This window comes from Sminthopsis crassicaudata, chromosome 2 (genome assembly GCF_048593235.1).
Source record: "Sminthopsis crassicaudata isolate SCR6 chromosome 2, ASM4859323v1, whole genome shotgun sequence".
NCBI lineage: Eukaryota > Metazoa > Chordata > Mammalia > Dasyuromorphia > Dasyuridae > Sminthopsis > Sminthopsis crassicaudata.
This window is the reverse complement of record NC_133618.1, coordinates 439,738,366-439,759,590: the sequence shown is the minus strand read 5'-3', so window position 1 is coordinate 439,759,590 and position 21,225 is coordinate 439,738,366. Positions and strand designations below refer to the sequence as shown.

Sequence of the window (21,225 nt, the reverse complement as noted above, 5' to 3'; positions counted from 1 at the left end):
GTGGAAAGCCGAAGCCGGGACGGTTGGCAGGAATGGGTTTCTGGGGAGGAGGGGCAGCGAGGAGCCGGGGAGGCAATGGGCGGGGCCGGGAAGGACGCTAGGAAGAGGCGGGCCAGGTGACGCGAAATCCGGAAGGGGCAGGGCTCCAGCAGGAGTGGCCAGAGCGGATTGGAGTAGAGAGAGGCTACGGAGCAGGGAGGTCCTGCCCTCCCTCCGGCCGGCCCGCTGAAGATTGGGGATTGCCCAGTGGTCCCGGAGACCCCGTCTGTTGCTGCTCCATAGGGGCCTTCGTTCCGGAAGTCTTTACTTCAGGGGCGGAAACGGAAGCGAATTACGAGAGTGCCTCGTGCGGTAGCTTCTGCCCGGTGAGCCGGGCTCGGAGGCGGGACCCGAGGAGCTAGAGTCGGGGTGAAGGAGCAGGAGGGAGCCGGGAATCGTTCGGTGCTGCTGGGCCAGGCCGGACGGACCGCGCCAAAACAGCTTAGGGGAGAGGCGGGTGGGGTACGGCCTTGGGGTCGGGGGCGTGGAATTCCCGAGGGAACCGCGGCTTCAGGCGGAGGGCGGGCTCTCTGACCCTCCGACCCGCCGTCCCTAGGCCTCATGGCGGTCCGAGCCTCCTTCGAGAACAACTGCGAAATCGGCTGTTTCGCCAAGCTCACCAACACCTACTGCCTGGTGGCCATCGGCGGCTCGGAAAACTTCTACAGGTGGGGCCCGAGGGAGGGGTGGGCAGAGGCCGGCGGACCCCTCCTCTCGCTGGGCTTCAGTGCCCTTCTCTTTCCTGGGGGCGGGGGTCTTCGTTCAGCCTTCCTCACGGCGGGTGTGAAGGATTCCAGAAGGCTTTGGAAGGCGCACTTAGGAGGCTTGAGTCTGGAGGCGAGGTCTACTGGCTTCCAGCTAGGACCTGACTCAGGAAGGGTGTGGCTGGCTGGGGAGGCTCCACGTCGTGGCAGGGGCCCATGGGGTCCTGCCTGACCTGTGGGCTGTGTTCACAGCGTGTTTGAGGGCGAGCTTTCAGAGACCATCCCAGTGGTCCACGCCTCCATCGCCGGCTGCAGGATCATCGGTCGGATGTGTGTAGGTATGTCTGGCCTGGGCTTGGGGGGGGGGCAGGGCAGGGAGGGTGTTCCCAAGGTCCATTTGACCTGTTGATCCCACACCCTTGAGGCATCATCTCTGCCACGCCCTGTGGATTTCCTGGCACCCGGTGATGACTTGGTGATGACTAACACACGGGTCTCTCTCCGGCGGGATTTGGTGCTATCTGAGTCTTAGCACCCAGCCTCATTCTGAGATGCCAGATTTGCATCGGGGGATGAAATAAGTTCATCATCAGCACGGTGTCTTGGCCGAGACATGGGGCACCCAGATGTTGGAAGAGTCCATACTCATTGGTTGAATGAATTAAAAACTAATTCTGTTCAAATCCCTGTGCTTGATGGTAAGGTGGAGTTGCCATTCTCAGTACTGAAGAGGGAAAGAGGAGGAGTTGTGGGGCCTGTGGCACTAGGCCGGGGATAGCGCCTTATGAAGAAGGAACAAAAAGAAGTCAGAAGGCGCTGCCGCCACCTCTTTCCCCCCTAAATGAGCATTTCCTTCTGGATCTCTCCAGGAAACCGGCATGGCCTGCTAGTGCCCAACAACACTACAGACCAGGAACTACAGCATATCCGAAACAGTCTCCCTGACTCGGTGCAGATTCGGCGGGTAGAAGAGCGGCTCTCAGCTCTGGGCAATGTTACCACCTGCAATGACTACGTAGCTCTTGTTCACCCCGACCTAGACAGGGTGAGGAGATTTTGGCATTTCGGTCAGAGGGGGCACAGGACACAGTATTATCCTGGTTCCTAGGTAGGCTATTTTTAGAGTGCCCTTATCTCAAGATCCAAGGGTAACTCTCATTTGGGTGCTAAAAAACGGTCCTATAGAAAGAAAAAGCAATGCATGAGAGTCTTTGTAAAAATAACAAGATCAAACCTTATGCAGTTTCTAAGGTCTCATCTAACATTAATTCACTGAGTTCTGTGCGTGACTAGTGGAAAAAAATTAGATGAATATGGTCCTTGTCTCTTGGAAAGTTATCATCTAGATTAGGCACACAGAAGGACTAAAGAAAAAAAACCATTGAGCTCTTTTGGCCTGCAGTCATTTGGGAAAGTGTCCTCAAAATTGCATATGATTTGAATTGGAGAAAAGCCACAGTCAAGTTGTAAAACTTTTGGAAGTGGGATGCTTAACTCTTCTTTATCTTTTTTTTTAAATAGCTTTTTATTTACAAAATATGTGTAGGTTATTTTTCAAAAGTGACACTTGCAAAACCTTCTGTTCCAAATCTTCTCCTCCTTCCCCCCATCCCCTCCCCTAGATGGCAGGTATTCCAATACATGTTAAAATATATATTAAATCCAATATATGTATTCATATCCATACAAAAAAAAAAAAAAAACCTGAGAAGGAAAACAAAAATGCAAGCAAACAACAAAAAGCGGAAATGCTATGTTGGGTCCACACTCAGTTCCCATAGTTCTCTCCCTGCGTGTAGATGGCTCTCTTTCTCACTGAACAATTGGAACTAGTCTGAATCAATTCATTGTTGAAGAGAGCCATGTCCATCACTTTATCATCTTTTTTGGAGAATAGGCATTAGTAATGTAGAAAGTAGTTTGTTTTTTTTTAAGTCAGTTCAATCTTTTGCTACACCATTGTGAAGTTGGAAAATTTCTCTCTAGGCTTCAGTTCCTTATCTGTAAGATTAGGGGATTGGATTAAATGGCCTCATGGATTTTTTCTAGTTCCAAATATGGAATGCTGTGAATGTTCTGGCTCAGAGATGAGGGGAAAGGGACTGTGGTAATCAAACCCGGGCACCTTTGATAGACCTACTGAAGATTGCAGATCTAGAGCCACAATAGAATCCCCAGAGAAGTGAGTTGATCCATTCTGCTCTTCATCCCTATTTCTCAGTATTGACTGAACATAGATATAGATAAATCTTCCTTTTTTTTCCTTGGATGGAAAATGGGGATGGTGATAAACAAGAAAACATTGGAAGTCTAGTATTTCTTCATACTTCTAATAAACTAGGGTTCTGAACTGTGTCTCTGCACTCACAGGAGACAGAAGAAATTCTAGCTGATGTACTCAAGGTTGAAGTCTTCAGACAGACAGTGGCTGACCAGGTGCTAGTGGGAAGCTACTGTGTTTTCAGCAATCAGGGAGGACTAGTGCACCCAAAGACTTCCATTGAGGACCAAGATGAATTGTCCTCTCTTCTCCAAGTTCCACTGGTGGTAAGTATCCATCTCTCTGCCCTCAGGCCCAACTTGTCCCAAATTCACTTCTACCAGGGCCAAACCCTGATGCCTTGGAGTTGAGTCACCACTCCATATTCTAATGGGGCAAAGTGTTTAGAGTCTCCCATCCCATTTCATAAAACTAAAACAAGCCAACACTTGCTTTTTACCAAGGTGGTGCATTAGTCTCCGTAGTCTTGGCTGTTATGATTAGTCAGAGACAAGAGCAGCTATGAACATAAGGAGTGGTCACAGAGGCTTCTTCATGATACTCTATGCATTCTCCCCATTACCCTGGGAAGAAGCAGCCTCTCAGACCTTCAGACTTGAAATTGTTAATCATTGATCCCTCTTTACTTTCCTTGATTTTACTGTTTTACCAAATCTGAACTATGGAATACTAAGTGAATGTGTATGTAAGTCTAGAAGTCATATAATTATAAGGACAAAGAATCTTGATGACTTCAAGCTTTTTCTGAATAGTCATAGTATTGATGACATCCAGGATTAAGAACAACCTATTAGAGCCCCCAGGATTGTAGATTCATTATCCACATGTAAAAAACATTGAAAATATGGACATTATAATACATACTGGGTTTTCTTGCAGGCTGGTACTGTGAACCGAGGAAGTGAGGTGATTGCAGCTGGAATGGTGGTCAACGACTGGTGTGCCTTCTGTGGGCTGGATACGACTAGCACAGAACTATCAGTGGTAGAGAGCGTCTTCAAGCTTAATGAAGCCCAACCCAGCACCATTGCCACCAGCATGCGAGATTCCCTCATTGACAGGTTAGTAATTGCTATGGCCGGTTGATTCCTATATCTTTGAAAATTTTGCGGATTTAAATGTGTTAAACCAAAGAAACCAACTCTACCTGTCTTGATAAAAATAACTCAATTGTAGGCTCCTAGACATGCACATCCAGGGACTGGTATATCTTGGCTTTCCAAGCCTTCAGTTCATGGTCAAGAAACAGCACACTGTTCATTTACTAGAATTCCTCCTGTACCCATCTGTATTCCAGATCAATGCATATTTTAAAAGTTTTTGGTTTTTTTTTTCCCCTGCAACTTGCGCAGTCACACAGCTAGGAAGTGTTAAGTGTCTGAAGCTAGATTTGATCTCAGGTCCTCCTGACTTCAGGGTTGGTGCTCTATCCATTAGGCCATCAAGCTGCCCTTTAAAAGTATTCTTACAGAAGGGTCAAGGGTCCCTGTAGAGCAGTGATTCTTAAACAGAAGTCCATGAGTAGATTTCAGGATATCCTAGAATTTGGATGGGGAAAAAAATGACATCTTTATTTTTAGTAGTCTAATTGAAATTCAGCATTTTCTTCAAAAAATAAGGCTTTAAAAAGCCTTATTTTGAGAAAGCTTTGTCTTTACCAGATTGCCAAAGGGATCTATAACAAAAATGGTAATGGTTTCCTGCCATATAGTATAGGAGGGTAAAGTTTGGGTTTGGGTGTTGAAAACCAACAGAAAAGACTGTAACTTACTAAGAACTGATCAATTAATTGACAAGCATTTATTAAGTATCTGCTGTATATCAGGCTCACACAAAGAATGAAATTATAGGAGTTTACTCAGGGAAATGAAATCACAGGTTTAGGAGACAAATTCACAAAACTCTGCTGAGTCTATGACAGAAGAATTATTGTTTAACAAAACTTTTTTTTTCTTTTCCAGTTTAACCTGAGTGGGTACCTATTACCCCTGCTGCTTGGCCTCTTGAATAAGGATTTTGGTTCCTGATACAGCTCCAGTATGGTGTGAGGCCCTGCAGAGAGAGTCTTAGCATCTGCACTTTGGGGTCTGGACCATAGGTGGTGGGAGTATAACAAAGCTTCCAAGACTGATGCTGATGATTTGTAGTTTCATTTTTACTGTTTTTAAAAAAAAAAAAAAAAAGCCCTTAAATGAATTCACCTTGGCTTTTTGACCTCCACTGTCCTTGTGCCCCATTTCATCATTAAAAGGCACTTGGGCCCCTTGTTCTATACTTTATTATCTTGGCTGCCTAAAATTGTTAAAAAGGGACTCTTGTTCTGGGGAAGAAGGGTAGCTCCTAGGAAGGACTCTTGCTTCTGCACCCTGATGTCAAGGGATTTTGAGACTTTGCAAATAATAATTGATGTACACAAGATTCGGGAAGTACTTGGGAAATTTTATGAGAAAAGTCATCTTCACCTGATGATCTTAGCAAAAGTTTCACAGAGAAAGTATGTGGTCTAGGCCTTAAGGAAAGAAGCATCAGCAGATGGAGATAACAGGGGAGCCCACTCTGAATAGTGGCATGAGTTAAGTCCAGAATAAGAACTTTGGGTAAATAGGCCAGTCCATCAATAATCTTTTTTTAATTAAGCTTCTTTATTATGTGCTGGGCACTGTTAATAAGCACTGAGTATATTTACAAGAAAAGACAAATACTATCCTTGTCTTCAAGGAACTTTTATTCTAAGGAGAGACTTTCAAATATTTTAGTTCTATTCAAATAACCATGGACATAAAAGATAAATATAGTGTGAATGGAAGGTAATCTCAGAGGGGAAATACTAGTCTTTGGTGGGTCCAAGAAAGGCCCTCTGAAAAAAAGATAGGTTTTGAATTGAGTCTTGAAGGGAATCTAAGAAGCTTGATGAGGAGGGGAGAGCATTTTAGGAATTTAGGATATCCAGTACAAATACTAAGATGGGACAAAGGGTCTGAAGAATAGCAAGTAAGTGGTAGGTAGTGCATCTGGATGGTAAAATTCCTACAATAACATATCTTTTAAAAAATAAAAAGGAACCCATGCGCTTATGAAGGGCTTTAAATGGCAAGCAGCAGTTTCTGTTTGGTTTTAGAATATGGAATTTTGCCCCTTTGTCTCCCTACTCCCTTTCCCTGCCCCCCAAAAAATGTGCCTATATTTTAGGACAACCATATGTACCTGAAGCTTGTTTTTTTTGTTTGTTTGTTTTGTCTGAGGCTGGGGTTAAGTGACTTGCCCAGGTTCACACAGCTAGGAAGTGTTGTGTCTGAGACCAGATTTGAACTTGGGTCCTCCTGAATTCAAGGCTGGTGCTTTAATCACTGCGCCACCTAACTGCCCCTTGAGGCTAGTTTTAATGTAATCAACTCTGGGAAAAGAAATATTTGTGAGACTAGAACTGGTAGGTTAGAGTTAAGTTGGGGTTAAGTCTCAAACCAAGAAATGGGAGCACACTCATTGTAGAGTACATTAGGTAGCTTACTCCTGGATGTTCTAATGGAGTAACAACCTGATCAGAGTAGTGCTTTAGAACATTGCTTAGGCAACTCAGATGGATTGGAAATTAAAAATTTAGGCAGAGTCTGAGAGGTTGCAATAGGAAGTGGTGGGACTGAGGGACCACCATCTTTTTGTGGGGTGAGCCAGAATCTGAGTCAGGATTCCACAAAGATAACCTCCACAGGAACCTGTATCCTTTGACTCTGAATCCAACACTCTCACCCTATTTTATTTACTTCCTTTACACCACAGTGAGAGGAGCCCTTCTTTGTTATTTATTTTGTTTCCTGTGCTGTCATTTTTGCCAAATCTGATCTTGTTCTACCTTTATTAGTTTCATTAAAATTTCTAACCACCTCGGTTTGGTAAACATTGAACTAAAACCAATGATATTTTCTCACTTCTGATAGATACTTTAAGGTTCTTGGCTCCACTTCTCAAACATTTCCCTCTCTTGCTTGGAAAGATAGCTGGAGGTTATGGGTAAAACCTTAGGATATCCAGAATTTTGGTCACTTTATAACTTCGTGGATTTGAGTGTTTCCAGAGTTTACTCTTGTGTAAAGAAAGCAAAAACGTTGGTCTCTAAAGGCATTTCAACCTTAGTCGTGTCAGTCCAACCGCCTTCCATGCCCACCGTGCCCACCGGTGAAGCTACTGGATTTCTTTACTCCCTACTGCTCCTAAACTTGATCCTAAAGGAACAGAAGAGCTGAACTGTGAAGCCTTCCTAAAAGTACACAACGTTCAGGGCTGGGGGGAGGGGGTGGAGCTGATTGGAAGTTTCCCCTTGCCCGTTTCTGGTGGAACTAGGAAGGGTTGTGCAGGTGTAACAGAAAAGAACGCGGAGGACGCCTCCTCCGGCGTGGCTGCTTGATCCCTGGAGATGCTGAGACAGAAACTATTGGGGGGCCGGAAGGGGTGTCCCAGCGATAGTGACTAAAATGGAAACTTCTGGAGCAAAGCGTGCGGACTTCCCGCTCCTTTCCAGAACTAGGCGGGGCCGGGTGAGCCTGGATAGAAGTGCAGTGCGGTCTGTAGATTCTCGTCAACGATTGGCTGCGAGGGATGCGTCATGATGTAACGACTCGGAGTCAGCACGCAGGCGCAATTAAACGGCGGCTGAGACGTCCAATTCTCCTGGCTGAATCATTTCAGCAGAAGGTGGGAGGAGGAGCGGGCGGGCGGAGGGGCAATCCCTTAGAGTCGGGGGTGGGGGACTGGGGTAAGGGGGCGCCGTTCTCACTCGGAGCTGCCGGTTACGTCCCCGTAGCCCATGGGAGCGCAGCTGAGCGGCGGCGGCGGTGGTGATGAAGGTGACGGCGACGGCGGAGGTCCGCCCAGCCCGGCTCCGGAGCAGCCCAAGCCCGCGGCCCCCGAGGCCGGCGAAGGAGCTCCTCAGCCCCGACCCGACCCTGCCGCTTGGGGGCCCCTGGACGACGTTCGCTTCCTCATCGTCTGCACCTCCTGGTACTAGCGGAGCTGCGTCGGAACTCACGGAGCAGAGCCCGGGAGAGAAGAGGCGGCGCCCCCCAGCCATAGGCATCCCCCGCCCGACAGCCTCCAGCCCTCCCCCCATCCTTCGTGATTTTAGGGAGGTCACCTTGCCACCATTTGCCTGTTCTCTTGACCCCTACCTCCCAGCCTGACATCCCTCTCCCTGCCTGCACATTTGCCCTTTGTCTCCGGAAATAATATTAGTCCTCTTGGGATGACCGACCACCTTTCTTTTTAGGACTCCTCCCCCACTCTCCTACCCCGCTGGAGAGCCACGGTGCCGAGCAGCTCCACGTCTCTCCAGAGATTCCTTCCCCTTCTCCTCCCCCTCCCCGCCAGCCTTTATTTACTTAATCCTTTCTCTGAAGAGCCCACCTATCTCCGGCCTCCTCTCCAGAGCCCAGACCGCTCCCCGAGTCACTGCAGATGCTTCTGGAGTCCGGGGAAGCCAGTATTTACAGCCCTCTTCCCCCCCATCCCATTACCTGGGATAGTAAGTTTCTTGGTCCTCAAACATCCCAACATCCCCAGGACTCTGGAACCCCAGACCCCTCAGTTCCTCCCTCACCCTCTCCCCAGAGAAATGACAATCTGTATATTTTCATTTTATTTAGAAATGATTTAAAAAACATTATACAAAGGCTGATCAGTTTTAAAATGTGACGGACACTGAAATGCTGCGATGCCGTCCAGGGTGATGGGAGCCCAGACTCTAGGGCACCAGTACGGAGGCCTCAGCCTTGGCCAGGTTGTGGGAGACACACAGACTATGGTGGAAGTGTGGGGGATGAAGGGAGGGCAAGTGGGTCAGAAAAGGGGTCAACTCAAACTGCCCCCATTCCAGTGAGGCCTGACCCTTTCACTGCCCCCAGGGCCTCTTCCTCTGTTCCCTTCCTCAGGTCTACCTCAAGGATCTTCGAGGCTCAGGAGGATCCCAGAGGGGACCACACAGAATTAGGGGTTTTCAGAAGGTCAGAGCAGACACCCAGGATCCTAGTATAGGTCCAACAGGCATCAGAGAGGAAGAGGGGAGAAGATGAGCCAGGAGGACCCAAGATGAGATGAATGGAGGAGGCGCTGAGCTGGACGATCAAGGCCCTCACAAAGTATGGGCTGTGATCTCGAGAGGGAGGAGTGACAAGAGGACCCAAGCAGGAGTAAGTGGCGAGGAGTGTATGAGGGGCACAGTGGTGTGGCTTCATTCTCAGCATTGCTATTGGTCAGAAGTGGTGGAAGATACCCAAGGCCCCTCTGAGCCAGGCCTTGCCCAGCGGCCATCAAGATTTGCAGCATGGTGTGACAGAAAGAGCACTCAATTATAGTCCTTCACTAACTTGCATGACCCTGAAAAGTCATATCCTATTTCTGGGCCTCATTAACCTCTGTCAAAAGAGGGTATTGTTATTTGCCCAGCCAGCTTAACATGGCCCTTGTGAGTTTCAAATAGGCTAATAGATGTCACCTAATAAAGTGCCTTGAAAAGTATAAAACACTGTATCGACATAAAGATTATGTCTCTAATGTCAGATGCCCCCTATCCCAGGGAGCCGGCCCTTGGCAAGAATTGAGGATGAGCACAAGAGAATATTGGTGACTTGGGAAGTTCATTTAGGAGAAGGCCCAAGCCAGGGCAGAGGCTAAGGTCTCAACCTAGGGCACCATCAGGAAATCGTCTCCTTCAAGCATAAACAAGTCTCTAAAGTTTTAAGATGTGACCACACACAAATGGAAGATCCGCAAATACAGGAGGAAAACATGAAACAGCCCAGTGGGTACTCCCATTTATGACCTGGCAGGGTCCCAGGAGACTCCTGTGTCCTACCTCCACTCCCAGCCCAGGAGGCTTCTGGGTGACCTGGTCATAAATTTATAGATTTAACAAATTACTGACTTGGTATAAAAACCTAGAGCTGGAAAGAATTCAAGAGTATTTAGCTTAACCTTGTGGTTAATCCAGGAACCTCTTCTGTGACATTCTTAACAAGTAGTTATCCAGCCTTTGCTAAATTTGTAATGAAATTCACTCCCTACCAAGGCAGTTCATCCCATTATTTAGGCAACTGAGATCGTTAAAGACAGTTTTTAGACTTAACTGAAGTGGATGATCCTCTAAACATCCAGGGCTCTTGAGTTCTGCTTTTTTGGGCCAAGGGGAACAAATCCTCTTCTACAAGGCTACTCTTCAAATACTTAGGGGGAAAAAAAATTTTTTGTTTCGACCTCAACTTTCTCAGCACAACCTCCAGTCTCTGTCTTCCTCTCTGTCCTACACTTACAACTCAACAGCTTCTCAATATTCTTCCTAAAAGAGTCCAGAACAATACATACTGCCCCAGATGTGGTCTCATCAACAGGATCATGATTGTCCTTGTTTGCAATGACTTCTTTAAATGTAGTCTGAGACACCATTTGTTTTTTAGCTTAGTTTTACAGTTCAGTAAAACATCTATATACTTTTGTACAAATTATGTAGCCATAACCTACCTCCTTTCTATACATGTACAGCCAAAAAAAAATTTGCATTTGCTATTTACTCATTGTAGATTTCACTTATCTTTCTAGCTTGCCAACATATTTCTAGATCCTGACAATGTGTTAGCTGTTTCCTGGCTTTGTATCAACACAGCTTTGATAGGCATTAGGTACCCGTACTTCTCAAGTCAGGGACAAAATTGCTGAATAGAACAAGCCTGAGGACAGAGCGGACAACTAGGAAAGGAGTCTCCCACCTAATAGTTAAGGAACTAGTGAATAACTGCTTTAGCCCTATCTGCACTCTTAAGCAAACTTCAAGGATTTTACAATAGAGAGGGGGACTTGTGGGGAGAGCAGAAGTCTATATACTTCTGAGTCTCCAGAGATAATTACCTAGGATGGCCATGGCTTTGTACCAGTACAAATGTAGATGAGGCAGGGAGAGAATAGAAGAGAATAACACTTACTCCTTACAGTAGTCAGGAAATCTCCATGGCTTTGCCTTGAAGGAATCCACTGACTTGTACCTTTGTGATTGAAATCATGGGTTAGGGGCCAATAAAGTCTGGAGAGGGAGTAGCTGCCTCCCCTTCAAAGGAGCCCTATACATAGGTCAGTTTATCCTAGGACCAGTGTGTGTCATGCCTTTTCACTTTTCTTAGATAAATTTGCCCCAAGTGTCAGGATACCAAGTTATGGCTTTGGGTATATGTATTCCAGAAAAAGTAACAAGATTCCCCAGGATTTTTTCTTGGCTTAGCTAAAAGATTACTAAATTCACAGATTACATAATCTTGATGCTAAAATGCTACTGATACAAATAGCTTAAATTTGTAATGGAAGTAAACCTGATTGCAATGGAGAGAGACTCAATCCAGGCTGCTTGAGAATCCAAATTTCAGATCTATCAATGAAGCACTGTGGAGAGACTATGAAGGGTATTAGGGAGATGGAGAGAGGGTGTCCAGCCCAGGAAAAGTGGATGAATCCAAGAAGAGCTATGAATGGTTGGGCAGAGAGGTTACTGAAAATCTGGAAAGTGGAAAACCTCACATTTTGCACTAATCATCTGGAGCTACCCTACTTTACTATGTGACCCTTCTCTGAACCTCAATTTGCCATGAGAAAATTGATACAATCTATGAAATCCCATCTCTATGATGCATAAGCCGTTTTTTCAGGAAAAGTCATGTGTAACTTCAAGAATCTCATTTTAAAAGCATGAGGAGATATTGCAATCCTAGAGAACTCCCTTTTACAAAATAAAGACTTACCTCCAAGTCTCTCTATTCTACAAATCCAGCTATTCCAGGGTTAGTTTATCCTAAACTGGGCATCCTGGCTGAAAGCAGAGAGGCATTCAGGATACAACATGTCCATTGTGAGAGGAGAAGGAAGCAAAAAGGAAATGGGCCCATTCATGTGTCCTGAAGATAGAAAGCTGAAAGTCCCTCAGGTCTTCCTGCTTAGTGAACACTTCTGTCCACTTTAGACTTATCCTGACTAGCTTCAATGAAGCCAGGAATTTCAGGCAGTCCCTTAGGGATGGCTGGGTGGGAATGGGATAGAGCTTTTCAACAGGTGAATTATTGAGATGGCTGAGGGGCAAGGGCCTGCAACAGAGGAATCACTGGAATAACTGGGAAGTGGCAGTGTAGTAGCTCCATGTGCTCCCTTCCCCCTCAACTCTAGGTATAGCCCAGGGCCAAGAACAGAAAGGGGACTGGCATAGGTAAGGAGTAGGGATGAGATGGGGATCAGGAAGGGAGTGGGAGGAAGATCACACACTCATTGATTTAGAGCTGGAAAGGACTTTAGAAGTCATGACCAACCCTCTCATTTTACAGGTGAGCAAATAGAAATTTAGATGAGAAGTGGTCTTACCTAAGTCACACAATGAGAAAGATTTAAACCCAGGCTCCTTGACTTCAGCTCTCTCTACCGCTATACAAGTTACACTCCTCTTTTGACAATGAGAAATGAAAAGATGTGAGAGGCTGATGGGGTTGGGGTCTGGGATAGTGATAGGGGCCCCACAGGAAGGAACCAGAAGTAAAAGTGGGAAGGGCAGAGAAGTGAGGCTAGGGATGGGAATTAAGAAAGTTCTGGGGCATCCACATTCCTTCCAACCATCCAAGGTTAGGTACCTTTCTGGCTCTTGGCCTTCAGTGTCTCTCCCATGGCCCTAAGTTCTTAGCAAGGAGTGAACCTAGCTCTCTATCCCTGTGGCCCAAGTCCCAAGGGACTCCAATAGTTATCCAAAGGTTTCTGGGCCCCCAAAGAAGCTCATCCCCTCACTTTTGATCTATCTCTGTTCTCCTAGGGCCACCAAGGTACTACCTGGTTTCACTTATCTTAGTGGGACCTTGGCCTTGATGCTCTGGGGTCGAGGCTCTTATACTGGTGTACATTGGAGTGAGATGAACAAACAGCTTCCCAAGTCCTCAGGGAATCACTTCTGACAAATGGGGATTAAAACAGTAGTAACGGGACATTTAAATATTTGTGACATGAGAGCAAAGTCCAGCAAAGATGAGGCTGGATCACAGGCTCTCCCTGAGCACAAGAGGCCCCTGCCTCTCATTGGCCCAGGAGAAACCAGTTTTCTGAGGAACCTGTGTGGGTCTGGGGAGTGGTCACAAAAAACATCTTCCTTGCCCGCAGACAGCCTTGCCTCCATAGCCACACAGGCTCCGTGATCCATGATCAGTTACAAACATCTGACCAGCAGGTGTTGGGAGTCGGTAGCCAGACAATGCCCAGGTTTGGCGTAGAAAGGAGGCAGCTGATCCTGCCCCATGCCTTAATCCTCACCCTAAGATCCTGAGGCCCTGCCATACCCAGGCACACCTGGAGTCGGGTCCCTCAGGAGAGGAATGACAGGCCCAGCCAGCCATCAGGGAGCAAATGCTGGTTTCTCCCAGGTGAACTGTGCTCAGAGGGCCTTTGGAAGTCCCAGGAGAGGCCCCTAATAACTGGGGTTCCAGCCTCTGGGAATGAGGGACAGCTATGAGGCAGCAAGAGCAGAGACCTCCTCCACCCACAAAGCTCTCCTCAGTAAAAGTTACCGTTTGCTTTTTCCTTTGGATTAAAGGCATCCAAAGGGTCCAGGTGAGGACAGATGTTTGGGGATCAGCTTGGACTGATTTTTCCCATTCCTCTTATCACCAAATGGTTTCCAAGGGCCAAGCTTTAGGCTGGAGGTATAAACCCATTGCTTGTGCCTCTTGGTCTGGGCCTTTGTGGTGCCCCCCCACTGTTCCTCTGAGTCCTGGGAGTGAGGTCCCTGCCCTCTCTCAGGCCCCGGCAAGGATGCCCCGGCTGGCGGGGCAAGGACATGCTGGTCATACCCATTCCTGGACTGGCCGTTTGTAGTAGGTAACCTGCTGTTGTGCCCCCTTGTTCTTAAACTGGAAGATGGTATAGACAAGGACAAGGATGCAGAGGGATAGGGTACAGGGGATTATGACGGCCACGGCATTCACTGTACCGGGCACATCATCTATGGTAACCATGATGTCCACGTCATCCTGGGGCCTGCGACGCTCCTTCCTTTTCTCCACCTCCTTCTGATTACAGCCCATCCAGTCCCGCAGGATGGAGCGGGGGTAACCGGGTTCCACACTCAGCTTCTGGTTATCAAATTTCCAGTAGTCCCGGCCTTTGTAGAAATAGGTGTAATCTGAAGAAACAGAGCCAGGATCAGACCCATGGGATCATCCTCTACTCTGAGATTGGCCTGCATTTTACCCTTAACTTCAGAATCACTTCCTTCTGCCCAGAATAAGCTTCCCTCAGCCTGCCACCACTCTGAACTCAGACGTCACTGTTCTCAATCTAAAGTTATTCTTAATTCCAAGTCTCTTTTTTTCAGCTCAGATGAGCTCCAGTATTAACTTGAGAATCATCCCTTGCCAGATTAATGTTCCTTTTATTGTCAGTCACTGTCCTTTCCAGGGTCTTTTCCCTTCAGCCTCTCTCAAGTCACCTTCTCCCTCATCTTGGGCCCACATAACTCTGATGTTACTTCTTAGACCTCCAAGGCATTGCCCTCCACTGAAGGTTACCCTTAACTTCATAATTAAAGTTCTCAGTCCAGGTTCAGTGCCTTCAGCTGGAAAAATTTGTCTTTAGGGCTCAGCCTCTCCTTGATTGCTTCCCCCTCCCCTCATTTTCCTTCTCCCCACTGATGCCAAGAGCCTCCAGTCACTTCGAAGTAGAATTTGGAATAGTACTCTAGGCAGGGGGAGGATGGGTTGTAACAATGAGTAGAACTTTAGAATATTAAAAATTGTAAGGCATCTTAAAGGCTTTTTGGTACCTTTTTTTTTTTTTTGGTAGAACAAATAGATTTATTTTTAGTCCAGTTTTAGTTTACTGTGAACCCCTTGGGGGTCACCTATCGCCTTTTCTCCACCTTGCCTAGAAGTGGACTAAGACTGATCCATCCCCTTCAGGCTCCAGCTTCCCCCACCCCCACCTCCATCCCTTAAAAGTGGATATGATAGAGGTTATTTATACCTTCGGAATCCAATTCTTAAAGTGCAACAATAAAATTGGATTTACACACATATATTGTATCTAGGTTATACTGTAATACATTTAATATGTATGGGATTGCCTGTCATCTAGGGGAGGGAGTAGAGGGAGGGAGGGGAAAATTTGGAAAAATGATAATGTTATAAAAAAAAATTACTCATGCATATGTACTGTCAAAAAATTTTTTTACAATTATAAAATTAATTTAAAAAAAAAGATAGTAATAATGATGAATAAGGCACCAGAAAAAAAAAGTGGATATGGTAGGCTCCTTAGCTGAGGAGCTTTGGCAAATTTTCTTAGGAGACTGACATACACCTCAGGGAAATCTGGGCTATGATAGGATTCGGTCAATGCAGAAAACCTAGAAGGCCTGACTCCTAGGTCACTGGCTTCAGCTAGAAAAAGTGGATGGTCACAGTTACCAACTCTATCTTTTTAATTTTTGATATGAGGAAGGGAAGGCCTAGTCAGAAAAGAGGAGCTGTCCAAGGTGTCCCATCCATAAATTAATAGGCCAACTCAGGACTAAATCTCCACCAGATTCCCAGGCAAGAGATTTAAATGACAAATTATCCAGAGCTCTCTCCAAAGGACTAGCTTTCCCACTTCCTGCCTCCACCCTTCATGCTCCCTAAGGGCATGATGCATTTTGGGCATGAACACCTTTGGTGGTCTTGGTCTCTCCCAAATGACTTTACAAAAGCTAATTGCCTAATGGATACCAGAGTGGGTGAACACTACATTTGGGGGAGCTCAGAGAAGGGAGACTGTTGTAGATTTATAAGCCAGGGCAGAAGAAGGGGAAAGCTCAGGGGATCTTCCTGAAGAAGATGATATTTGAGCTGGGCAAGGAAAGGAGTCTGGACAGGGTCTTCGATGTACAGAAGAGGTGCTACCTATGCAACTTTGGTCAAATCCCCTCAATTTACTTTTCTATAAAATTAGTGGGGAAAAAATGAGTGGGTTGGAATAAATGATCTCTAAGGTTCCTTCTGGATATGAACCCTGTGATTTTTCTAAGAAATAAAAGTAAGCCAGGGGAATTGTGTCCTATATCCTGAGTTACACTGAGCTTCCCAAGACATAACCCTTATTCCATCAACCTTACACGGGTCTGGGAATGTGATTGTAGACCCCAGATCAGGACACTTACAGCCTTCTTTGCTGATGAAGGCCCCCTGAGGGGATTGGGGGATGCCCTTCCACACAGTGATAGGTTTGGGGTATCCAGGGTCAGTCACCCGTCTCTCCTCATTGTAGCGCCAATACCATTCCCCTTTGAAAAAGTAGGTCTTGCCCACAGGCTCCCAGCGCAGGGCTGTGTCTATGCCTTCACGGGGCAAGCAGGTCCCCAGCTCTCCCAGGTTGTGAGGGTATCCAGGCTCCACAGTCACCTCCTTAAAGACCCAGTATTTGTCACCTGTGAATGGAAGAACCCTGCATCAAGAACTCATCTCCCAGACAGACATCTTCCTCCCTAGGTTCTGACTCTAGTTGGAAAGGTTGTTGGGCCTCTTTTATCCCCCAGTTCTGGGCAATCTAATACCCAAGGGTCTTGTAGCCCAGGAAGCCAGAGATTTCTCTCCCACTGGAAACAGAGTCCTATCTAGGACAGTGTGGAGGTAAAGATAAGATACAAAATGAGACACAAGGTCTGCCTTTACAGAGGAAGGGAATAGATACAAATAACTGGAAAATCATAATGTCCTGCCTTGTGACTGGCCTTCTATTGACTCATCCTCAATCATTAATTCATTTGTCACACTCATTAATTCAACAAACATTATGCTCCCTAATCTACCCTCTCCTCTGACTTTGGGCTCCCATAGTTCTTCCTCAGTTCTGCTTTCCCTATAGTCACTCCCTATGCAGTCATTCACTCCCACTTTCACTTTTCACCTCTATTCATGATCCCTAAACCTATCTTCAGCCCTGCTCCCCTCTCTCAAAGTTGCAGTCCCATATCTCCACCCAGGTGTCCCCAGGAGCTCCTAAAACTCATTGAGTGCACCTAAAGCTGAACTCGTCATCTTCTCCTCAAACTGCTTCCTGACTTCCCTTTTTTTGATGCGTCAGCTGATGCATTATCAATATCCTCTCAGTGACCCAGCCTCCAACTGCACTATCTATCATCTTGGACTCTTCCTTCTCTCTCATTCAATTTGTTTATAGAGAACACATTTTCTCAGCCAAAAAGTAAGCCTGCTGAAGTATACTCCTTTTGCAATATCTCACTAGCAGCAATAATTGTGAAAACTCATATTCTAGAGTATTTTAAGGATTAAAAAGTGTTTGCCTTACAAGCCCATTTTAAAGATGAAGAAATCTACTCAGGGAAGGGATTTTGTCAAGATTCACAAACTAGGAAGTAGCAAAACTTAGCCTGAAACCTGGGTTTCCCAATTCCAGATATTATTTCCATGATATATGAGATGGCCCTGGAAAATCTTGAATTTCAGATTTGTCACTTCCTCTTCACCATTACAGCCTCATCCTCTGCAATTCTCAAAAGGACTATTAACTGGCTTCCTCTTCCCATCCCTTCTTCACCTACTGATAGTCATTTTTCTTTTTCACAAACCTGAGCATTTCCCTCTCTTGCTCAGAAACTTTCAATGACTCCCCATTGCCTCTTTTTGATAAAGTCCATATGCTTCAATCTGAAATTTTAGATCCTCTATTACCTGGTCCTACCCTATTTTTCTAACTTTGCTTTCCATTCCCTCTTAGTCAAACTCTCTATTCCAGTCAAGCTGATCTCCTGCATGTACTCTAAATATTCTACCAAGATGCCTTTGGCCTCTATGTATTCTTGCCTAGTGCTCTCCCTCTCCTTGCACCTTCCTCTCTCCCCCAATCCTACCCATAACCATATGATCAATTAAGACAGTGAATAGAAATGTACTTTGCAAAATTTTAAAGAATGGCATAGTAAGTCATTATTATTATCCTTTGAAAAAGGTGATTACTATCACTTTAGATTATTATGAAATATTACTTATTATAAAAATATACTGTCTCCTTCATAGCAATTGTTCCTACCTCTTGAACTTTGATTTCTCTTAATTACTCTGGACTTGGACTTTCTTTGACCCTTGAAACCTGGCACTTAAATATGTCTCATATCTTTTCTTATTTGCTAAAAGATTCGTGTGTCTAAGTCTTGTTACTCTTCCATATATGTGAATATATGGACAGAACACAGAACTGCTCTTTCTGTGTCTTTCCCAAATTGTTTCTATCACAATGGTATAATGGAGCACAGGACTAGGCACAAGTGAAGGTTCTATAAATGATGGTTGACTTTGTTCACAGTTAAAGTGAGGAGGAAGACACTCAAATACCTTTGAAGAAGACAAATCGCCCATCAGACCTCTCATAGGCAGCATCAATGCGAGCTGGTAACCCCTTCCAGAACTGCTCGATTTGCATGGGGTAGCCCTCCTGAACACGATTATTCCGCAGACGCCAAAACCAGCGGTCCTGGGGGGAAAAGGTGGACTCTGGGGGGAGGGAGACCATACCAGACATATCTTGGCCCCACAATTTCCGGAAGCTCCAGGGAATGGATAAGGGGAGGACCCCATCCTATCAACAATCTGCTAACTGCATCTGCACGGTATAATACACTCCTGGGAGAAATCAGGACTGGACCTCTTCTCCCCATTTTGCACACTGAGTTAGTGGCAAGGGCATGAGAGAACCAGTCAGAGGTTCTGACTCCAAGGCCCTGACCAAAACTTCCTACTTTCCTGACTGGGGATTTGTCAAGGACACATATTAGCAACCCCAGCCAGACATACCTTGAACACAAACATCTCTCCCCGGAAGAGAGCCACAGTGTTGAAGTTTCCATCACAGATGTTGGGCTTTGTACCCGGGGTGGATGGCCGGTCTCCCAGTGGTGGCCTTGGGGGCCTAGGCTGACGCTCATGCTTCCTCTCTGGGGAGTGGATCCTCCGGGCAGGGAGTGTGGGGAGGGGTCGTGTGGGCTCCAGAGGCTCAGCAGGAGGACCTGGAGAAAAGAGAGAGAGAGAGAGAGAGAGAGAGAGAGAGAGAGAGAGAGAGAGAGAGAGAGAGAGAGAGAGAGAGAGAGAACATGAAATTGAGATACAAGCTTCTTAAATGAATGGAAACTCCATCAACCCTTTTAATAGGAGCCAGAATGCCCAAGTTTTAGTCTTGAGTTTGCTACAAGTTAGCTCTGTAACTTTGGGCAAATTCTTTTCCCTATTTGGTTGGACTCATTTTCTCCTCTGGGAAATGGGGACAATAGTCATTGCTTCCCAGGGGAGGTTAAATTTAAAGAACTAATTCTTACCACAATTCTGAGAGAAAGAATGTGACAAAAATGTAAAGGAAAGCACCATCAAAAGATCTCAAAACTCTAAGAGTGATAAATTATAACTTCTGAGAACTAATGATAAAACACTTCCCTCCTCTTGTCAGAGAGGTGGGGGACTAGAGATGAGGAATGAGGCATTTAACTATTGAACATATATTTGTTTTGCCAAGCCAATGTGTCAGTTTATTTTGTTTCAGTATAATTCTTGAATAGTAATTGCTGGAAAGTGACAGCAACATAAAAGAAAAAAATCACATTCTTAATGAGTTGCAGGATCAAAATTAAGATCTTTTCACTTTTAGAACAGGAAGGGCTTTTTTACTTCAAAGTCCACTCAGCTCAAACCAGCACAGGACATTAACAATTCTGGAGGTATAAGGTATTAATTCGGGTCCCTGTGTTCTTCTTACCCCACCCCACCTCCAAACCAAAGGGAAGCTGGTGCTTTGGAATCACAGAAGTTTAGAACTGAGAAGAATGCTCAAGAGGCATGCACTTCAACCTCTTCTTAAAACAGGAATGCCCTTGACAATAAGAGATCATCCAAACTCCTCTAAGACCAACTTTAAGTAGTAAGCAACTCACTACACATTCCCCCCTTCCCCTGGCAGCTTATTCCACTTTGGGACAGCTCTTATTTGTTAGGAATTTTTTTTTATACTGAACTGAAATCTGTTTCTGTAGTTTCTTCTTAGTGGCACTCTCTTGGTGCCTTGTAGAAAACAGCTCCTTAACAATTCTGCACATATTGGGATCATATTTTCCACCCAAACTCCGCTTTACTAACCATAGATCTTCTGAATTCCCTGCAGGTCATCCTGGGGCAACTTGAAGCTGTGTGTCTCCATGTACTGATAGAAAGGGGCCATGATGGCACTGGGGTCATTAGAATGTTCCAGTCCCAATGCATGGCCCAGCTCATGCACAGCTACCAGGAAAAGGTCGTTCCCTGTAGAGACAGATGACAGCACCGGTCACTTACCTGCCCACCTTTCACAGGGAGCGAGGGACTGCTTCCAGGAATTCAGCAAGCTAGTTCAGCCAACTTCTGTGACTTATTCATTGTCTTTTACAACTAAGGCCTGGCCCAGTGGTGCTACCCCAGGGAAAGCACTTCAGCACACCCAATGGGGAGCATAAGGCACAAAGAGTTAATTTTATCACACAAATGGGGATAATGTAGAGGTATGCTAGTAAAAGTTTAACATCTGGCTCTCTGGGGGAGAAATGGGCTCATGACACACTTTAGTTTAATCTGTATTATTTACATTTCTCCATACTTTCTAAAATCTAGACAATCAACAAAACATTAAGCCAAGGCTTGATGTATTCTTTGCCAATATACAAGTTTTAAATGCTCACACTAAAAATTTAATAAAGCTTCTCTTTCCGTCCGGCCATTTCTATCAATCAACTTCATACCTATTCTTCCAGGAAAGCTCAACTATTACCTTTTCCTTAAGGCCTTCCTTGATTTAACACTTGGAAATAGATTCTTCCTCATTTAATCTCACAATGCTTCCTTTATTTCTGTTACACTTATTTTAGGGAGGAGACCTGTAATTTCACTAGTTCCATTGGGCATCCCCAAGGAAAAAACTCCTGTTAATTCCAAATCTCCATCTAGGCTTCATCACATAGTCTTGAAGAATTGATTGGGACAGTTGAGAAGGCAAGTGAATTGTCCAGGATAATAGGCCAGTACATGTCAGAGAAGGAACATGAATCCAGGTCTTCCTGATTCTGAAACCGGCTCCCTATCTACTACCATGTAGTTATCATATGTAAAAATTGCATTCCCTTAGAAGTGTGTGTGT

General features: G+C 45.5%; 3 protein-coding genes across 5 annotated transcripts in view; 2 read left to right on the top strand and 1 right to left on the bottom strand.

The window, feature by feature from the left end:
- The first annotated feature begins 120 nt into the window (after positions 1-120).
- EIF6 (eukaryotic translation initiation factor 6) lies at positions 121-5,303 on the top strand. 3 transcript variants are annotated; one of them, XM_074292486.1, is made up of 7 exons: positions 121-365; positions 596-707; positions 996-1,081; positions 1,613-1,788; positions 3,114-3,290; positions 3,904-4,085; positions 4,986-5,303. In XM_074292486.1, the coding sequence occupies exons 2-7, from the start codon at positions 601-603 to the stop codon at positions 4,993-4,995; spliced, it is 738 nt and encodes a 245-aa protein (XP_074148587.1). In that variant the 5' UTR covers positions 121-365; positions 596-600; the 3' UTR covers positions 4,996-5,303. The 3 variants fall into 3 exon arrangements, with proteins under 3 accessions (XP_074148587.1, XP_074148589.1, XP_074148588.1); XM_074292488.1 differs by lacking the exon at positions 121-365 and adding an exon at positions 378-501; XM_074292487.1 differs by lacking the exon at positions 121-365 and having other exon boundaries at positions 510-707.
- A 139-nt stretch (positions 5,304-5,442) lies between these two features.
- MMP24OS (MMP24 opposite strand) lies at positions 5,443-9,536 on the top strand. The gene is made up of 2 exons (XM_074292495.1): positions 5,443-7,713; positions 7,823-9,536. The coding sequence occupies exons 1-2, from the start codon at positions 7,618-7,620 to the stop codon at positions 8,024-8,026; spliced, it is 300 nt and encodes a 99-aa protein (XP_074148596.1). The 5' UTR covers positions 5,443-7,617; the 3' UTR covers positions 8,027-9,536.
- MMP24 (matrix metallopeptidase 24) overlaps positions 7,821-21,225 on the bottom strand; it is a 61,491-nt gene continuing 48,086 nt past the window's right edge. Inside the window, exons 5-9 of the mRNA XM_074284812.1 lie at positions 20,196-20,357; positions 18,867-19,078; positions 18,408-18,546; positions 16,217-16,483; positions 7,821-14,203 (exon numbers count right to left, since the gene is read on the bottom strand). Of these exons, the coding sequence (XP_074140913.1) occupies positions 13,866-14,203; positions 16,217-16,483; positions 18,408-18,546; positions 18,867-19,078; positions 20,196-20,357 (1,118 nt within the window). The 3' untranslated portion in view covers positions 7,821-13,865. The remainder of the gene's footprint in view (positions 14,204-16,216; positions 16,484-18,407; positions 18,547-18,866; positions 19,079-20,195; positions 20,358-21,225) is intronic.

Bases quoted from the DNA above. Each gene is read 5' to 3' on its own strand.
- EIF6 (XM_074292486.1), top strand. From the start codon at position 601: ATGGCGGTCCGAGCCTCCTTCGAGAACAACTGCGAAATCGGCTGTTTC. The intron at 1,082-1,612 runs GTATGTCTGGCC...GGATCTCTCCAG, and splicing joins CATCGGTCGGATGTGTGTAG to GAAACCGGCATGGCCTGCTA. The intron at 1,789-3,113 runs GTGAGGAGATTT...CTGCACTCACAG, and splicing joins TTCACCCCGACCTAGACAGG to GAGACAGAAGAAATTCTAGC.
- MMP24OS (XM_074292495.1), top strand. From the start codon at position 7,618: ATGCGTCATGATGTAACGACTCGGAGTCAGCACGCAGGCGCAATTAAA. The intron at 7,714-7,822 runs GTGGGAGGAGGA...ACGTCCCCGTAG, and splicing joins CTGAATCATTTCAGCAGAAG to CCCATGGGAGCGCAGCTGAG.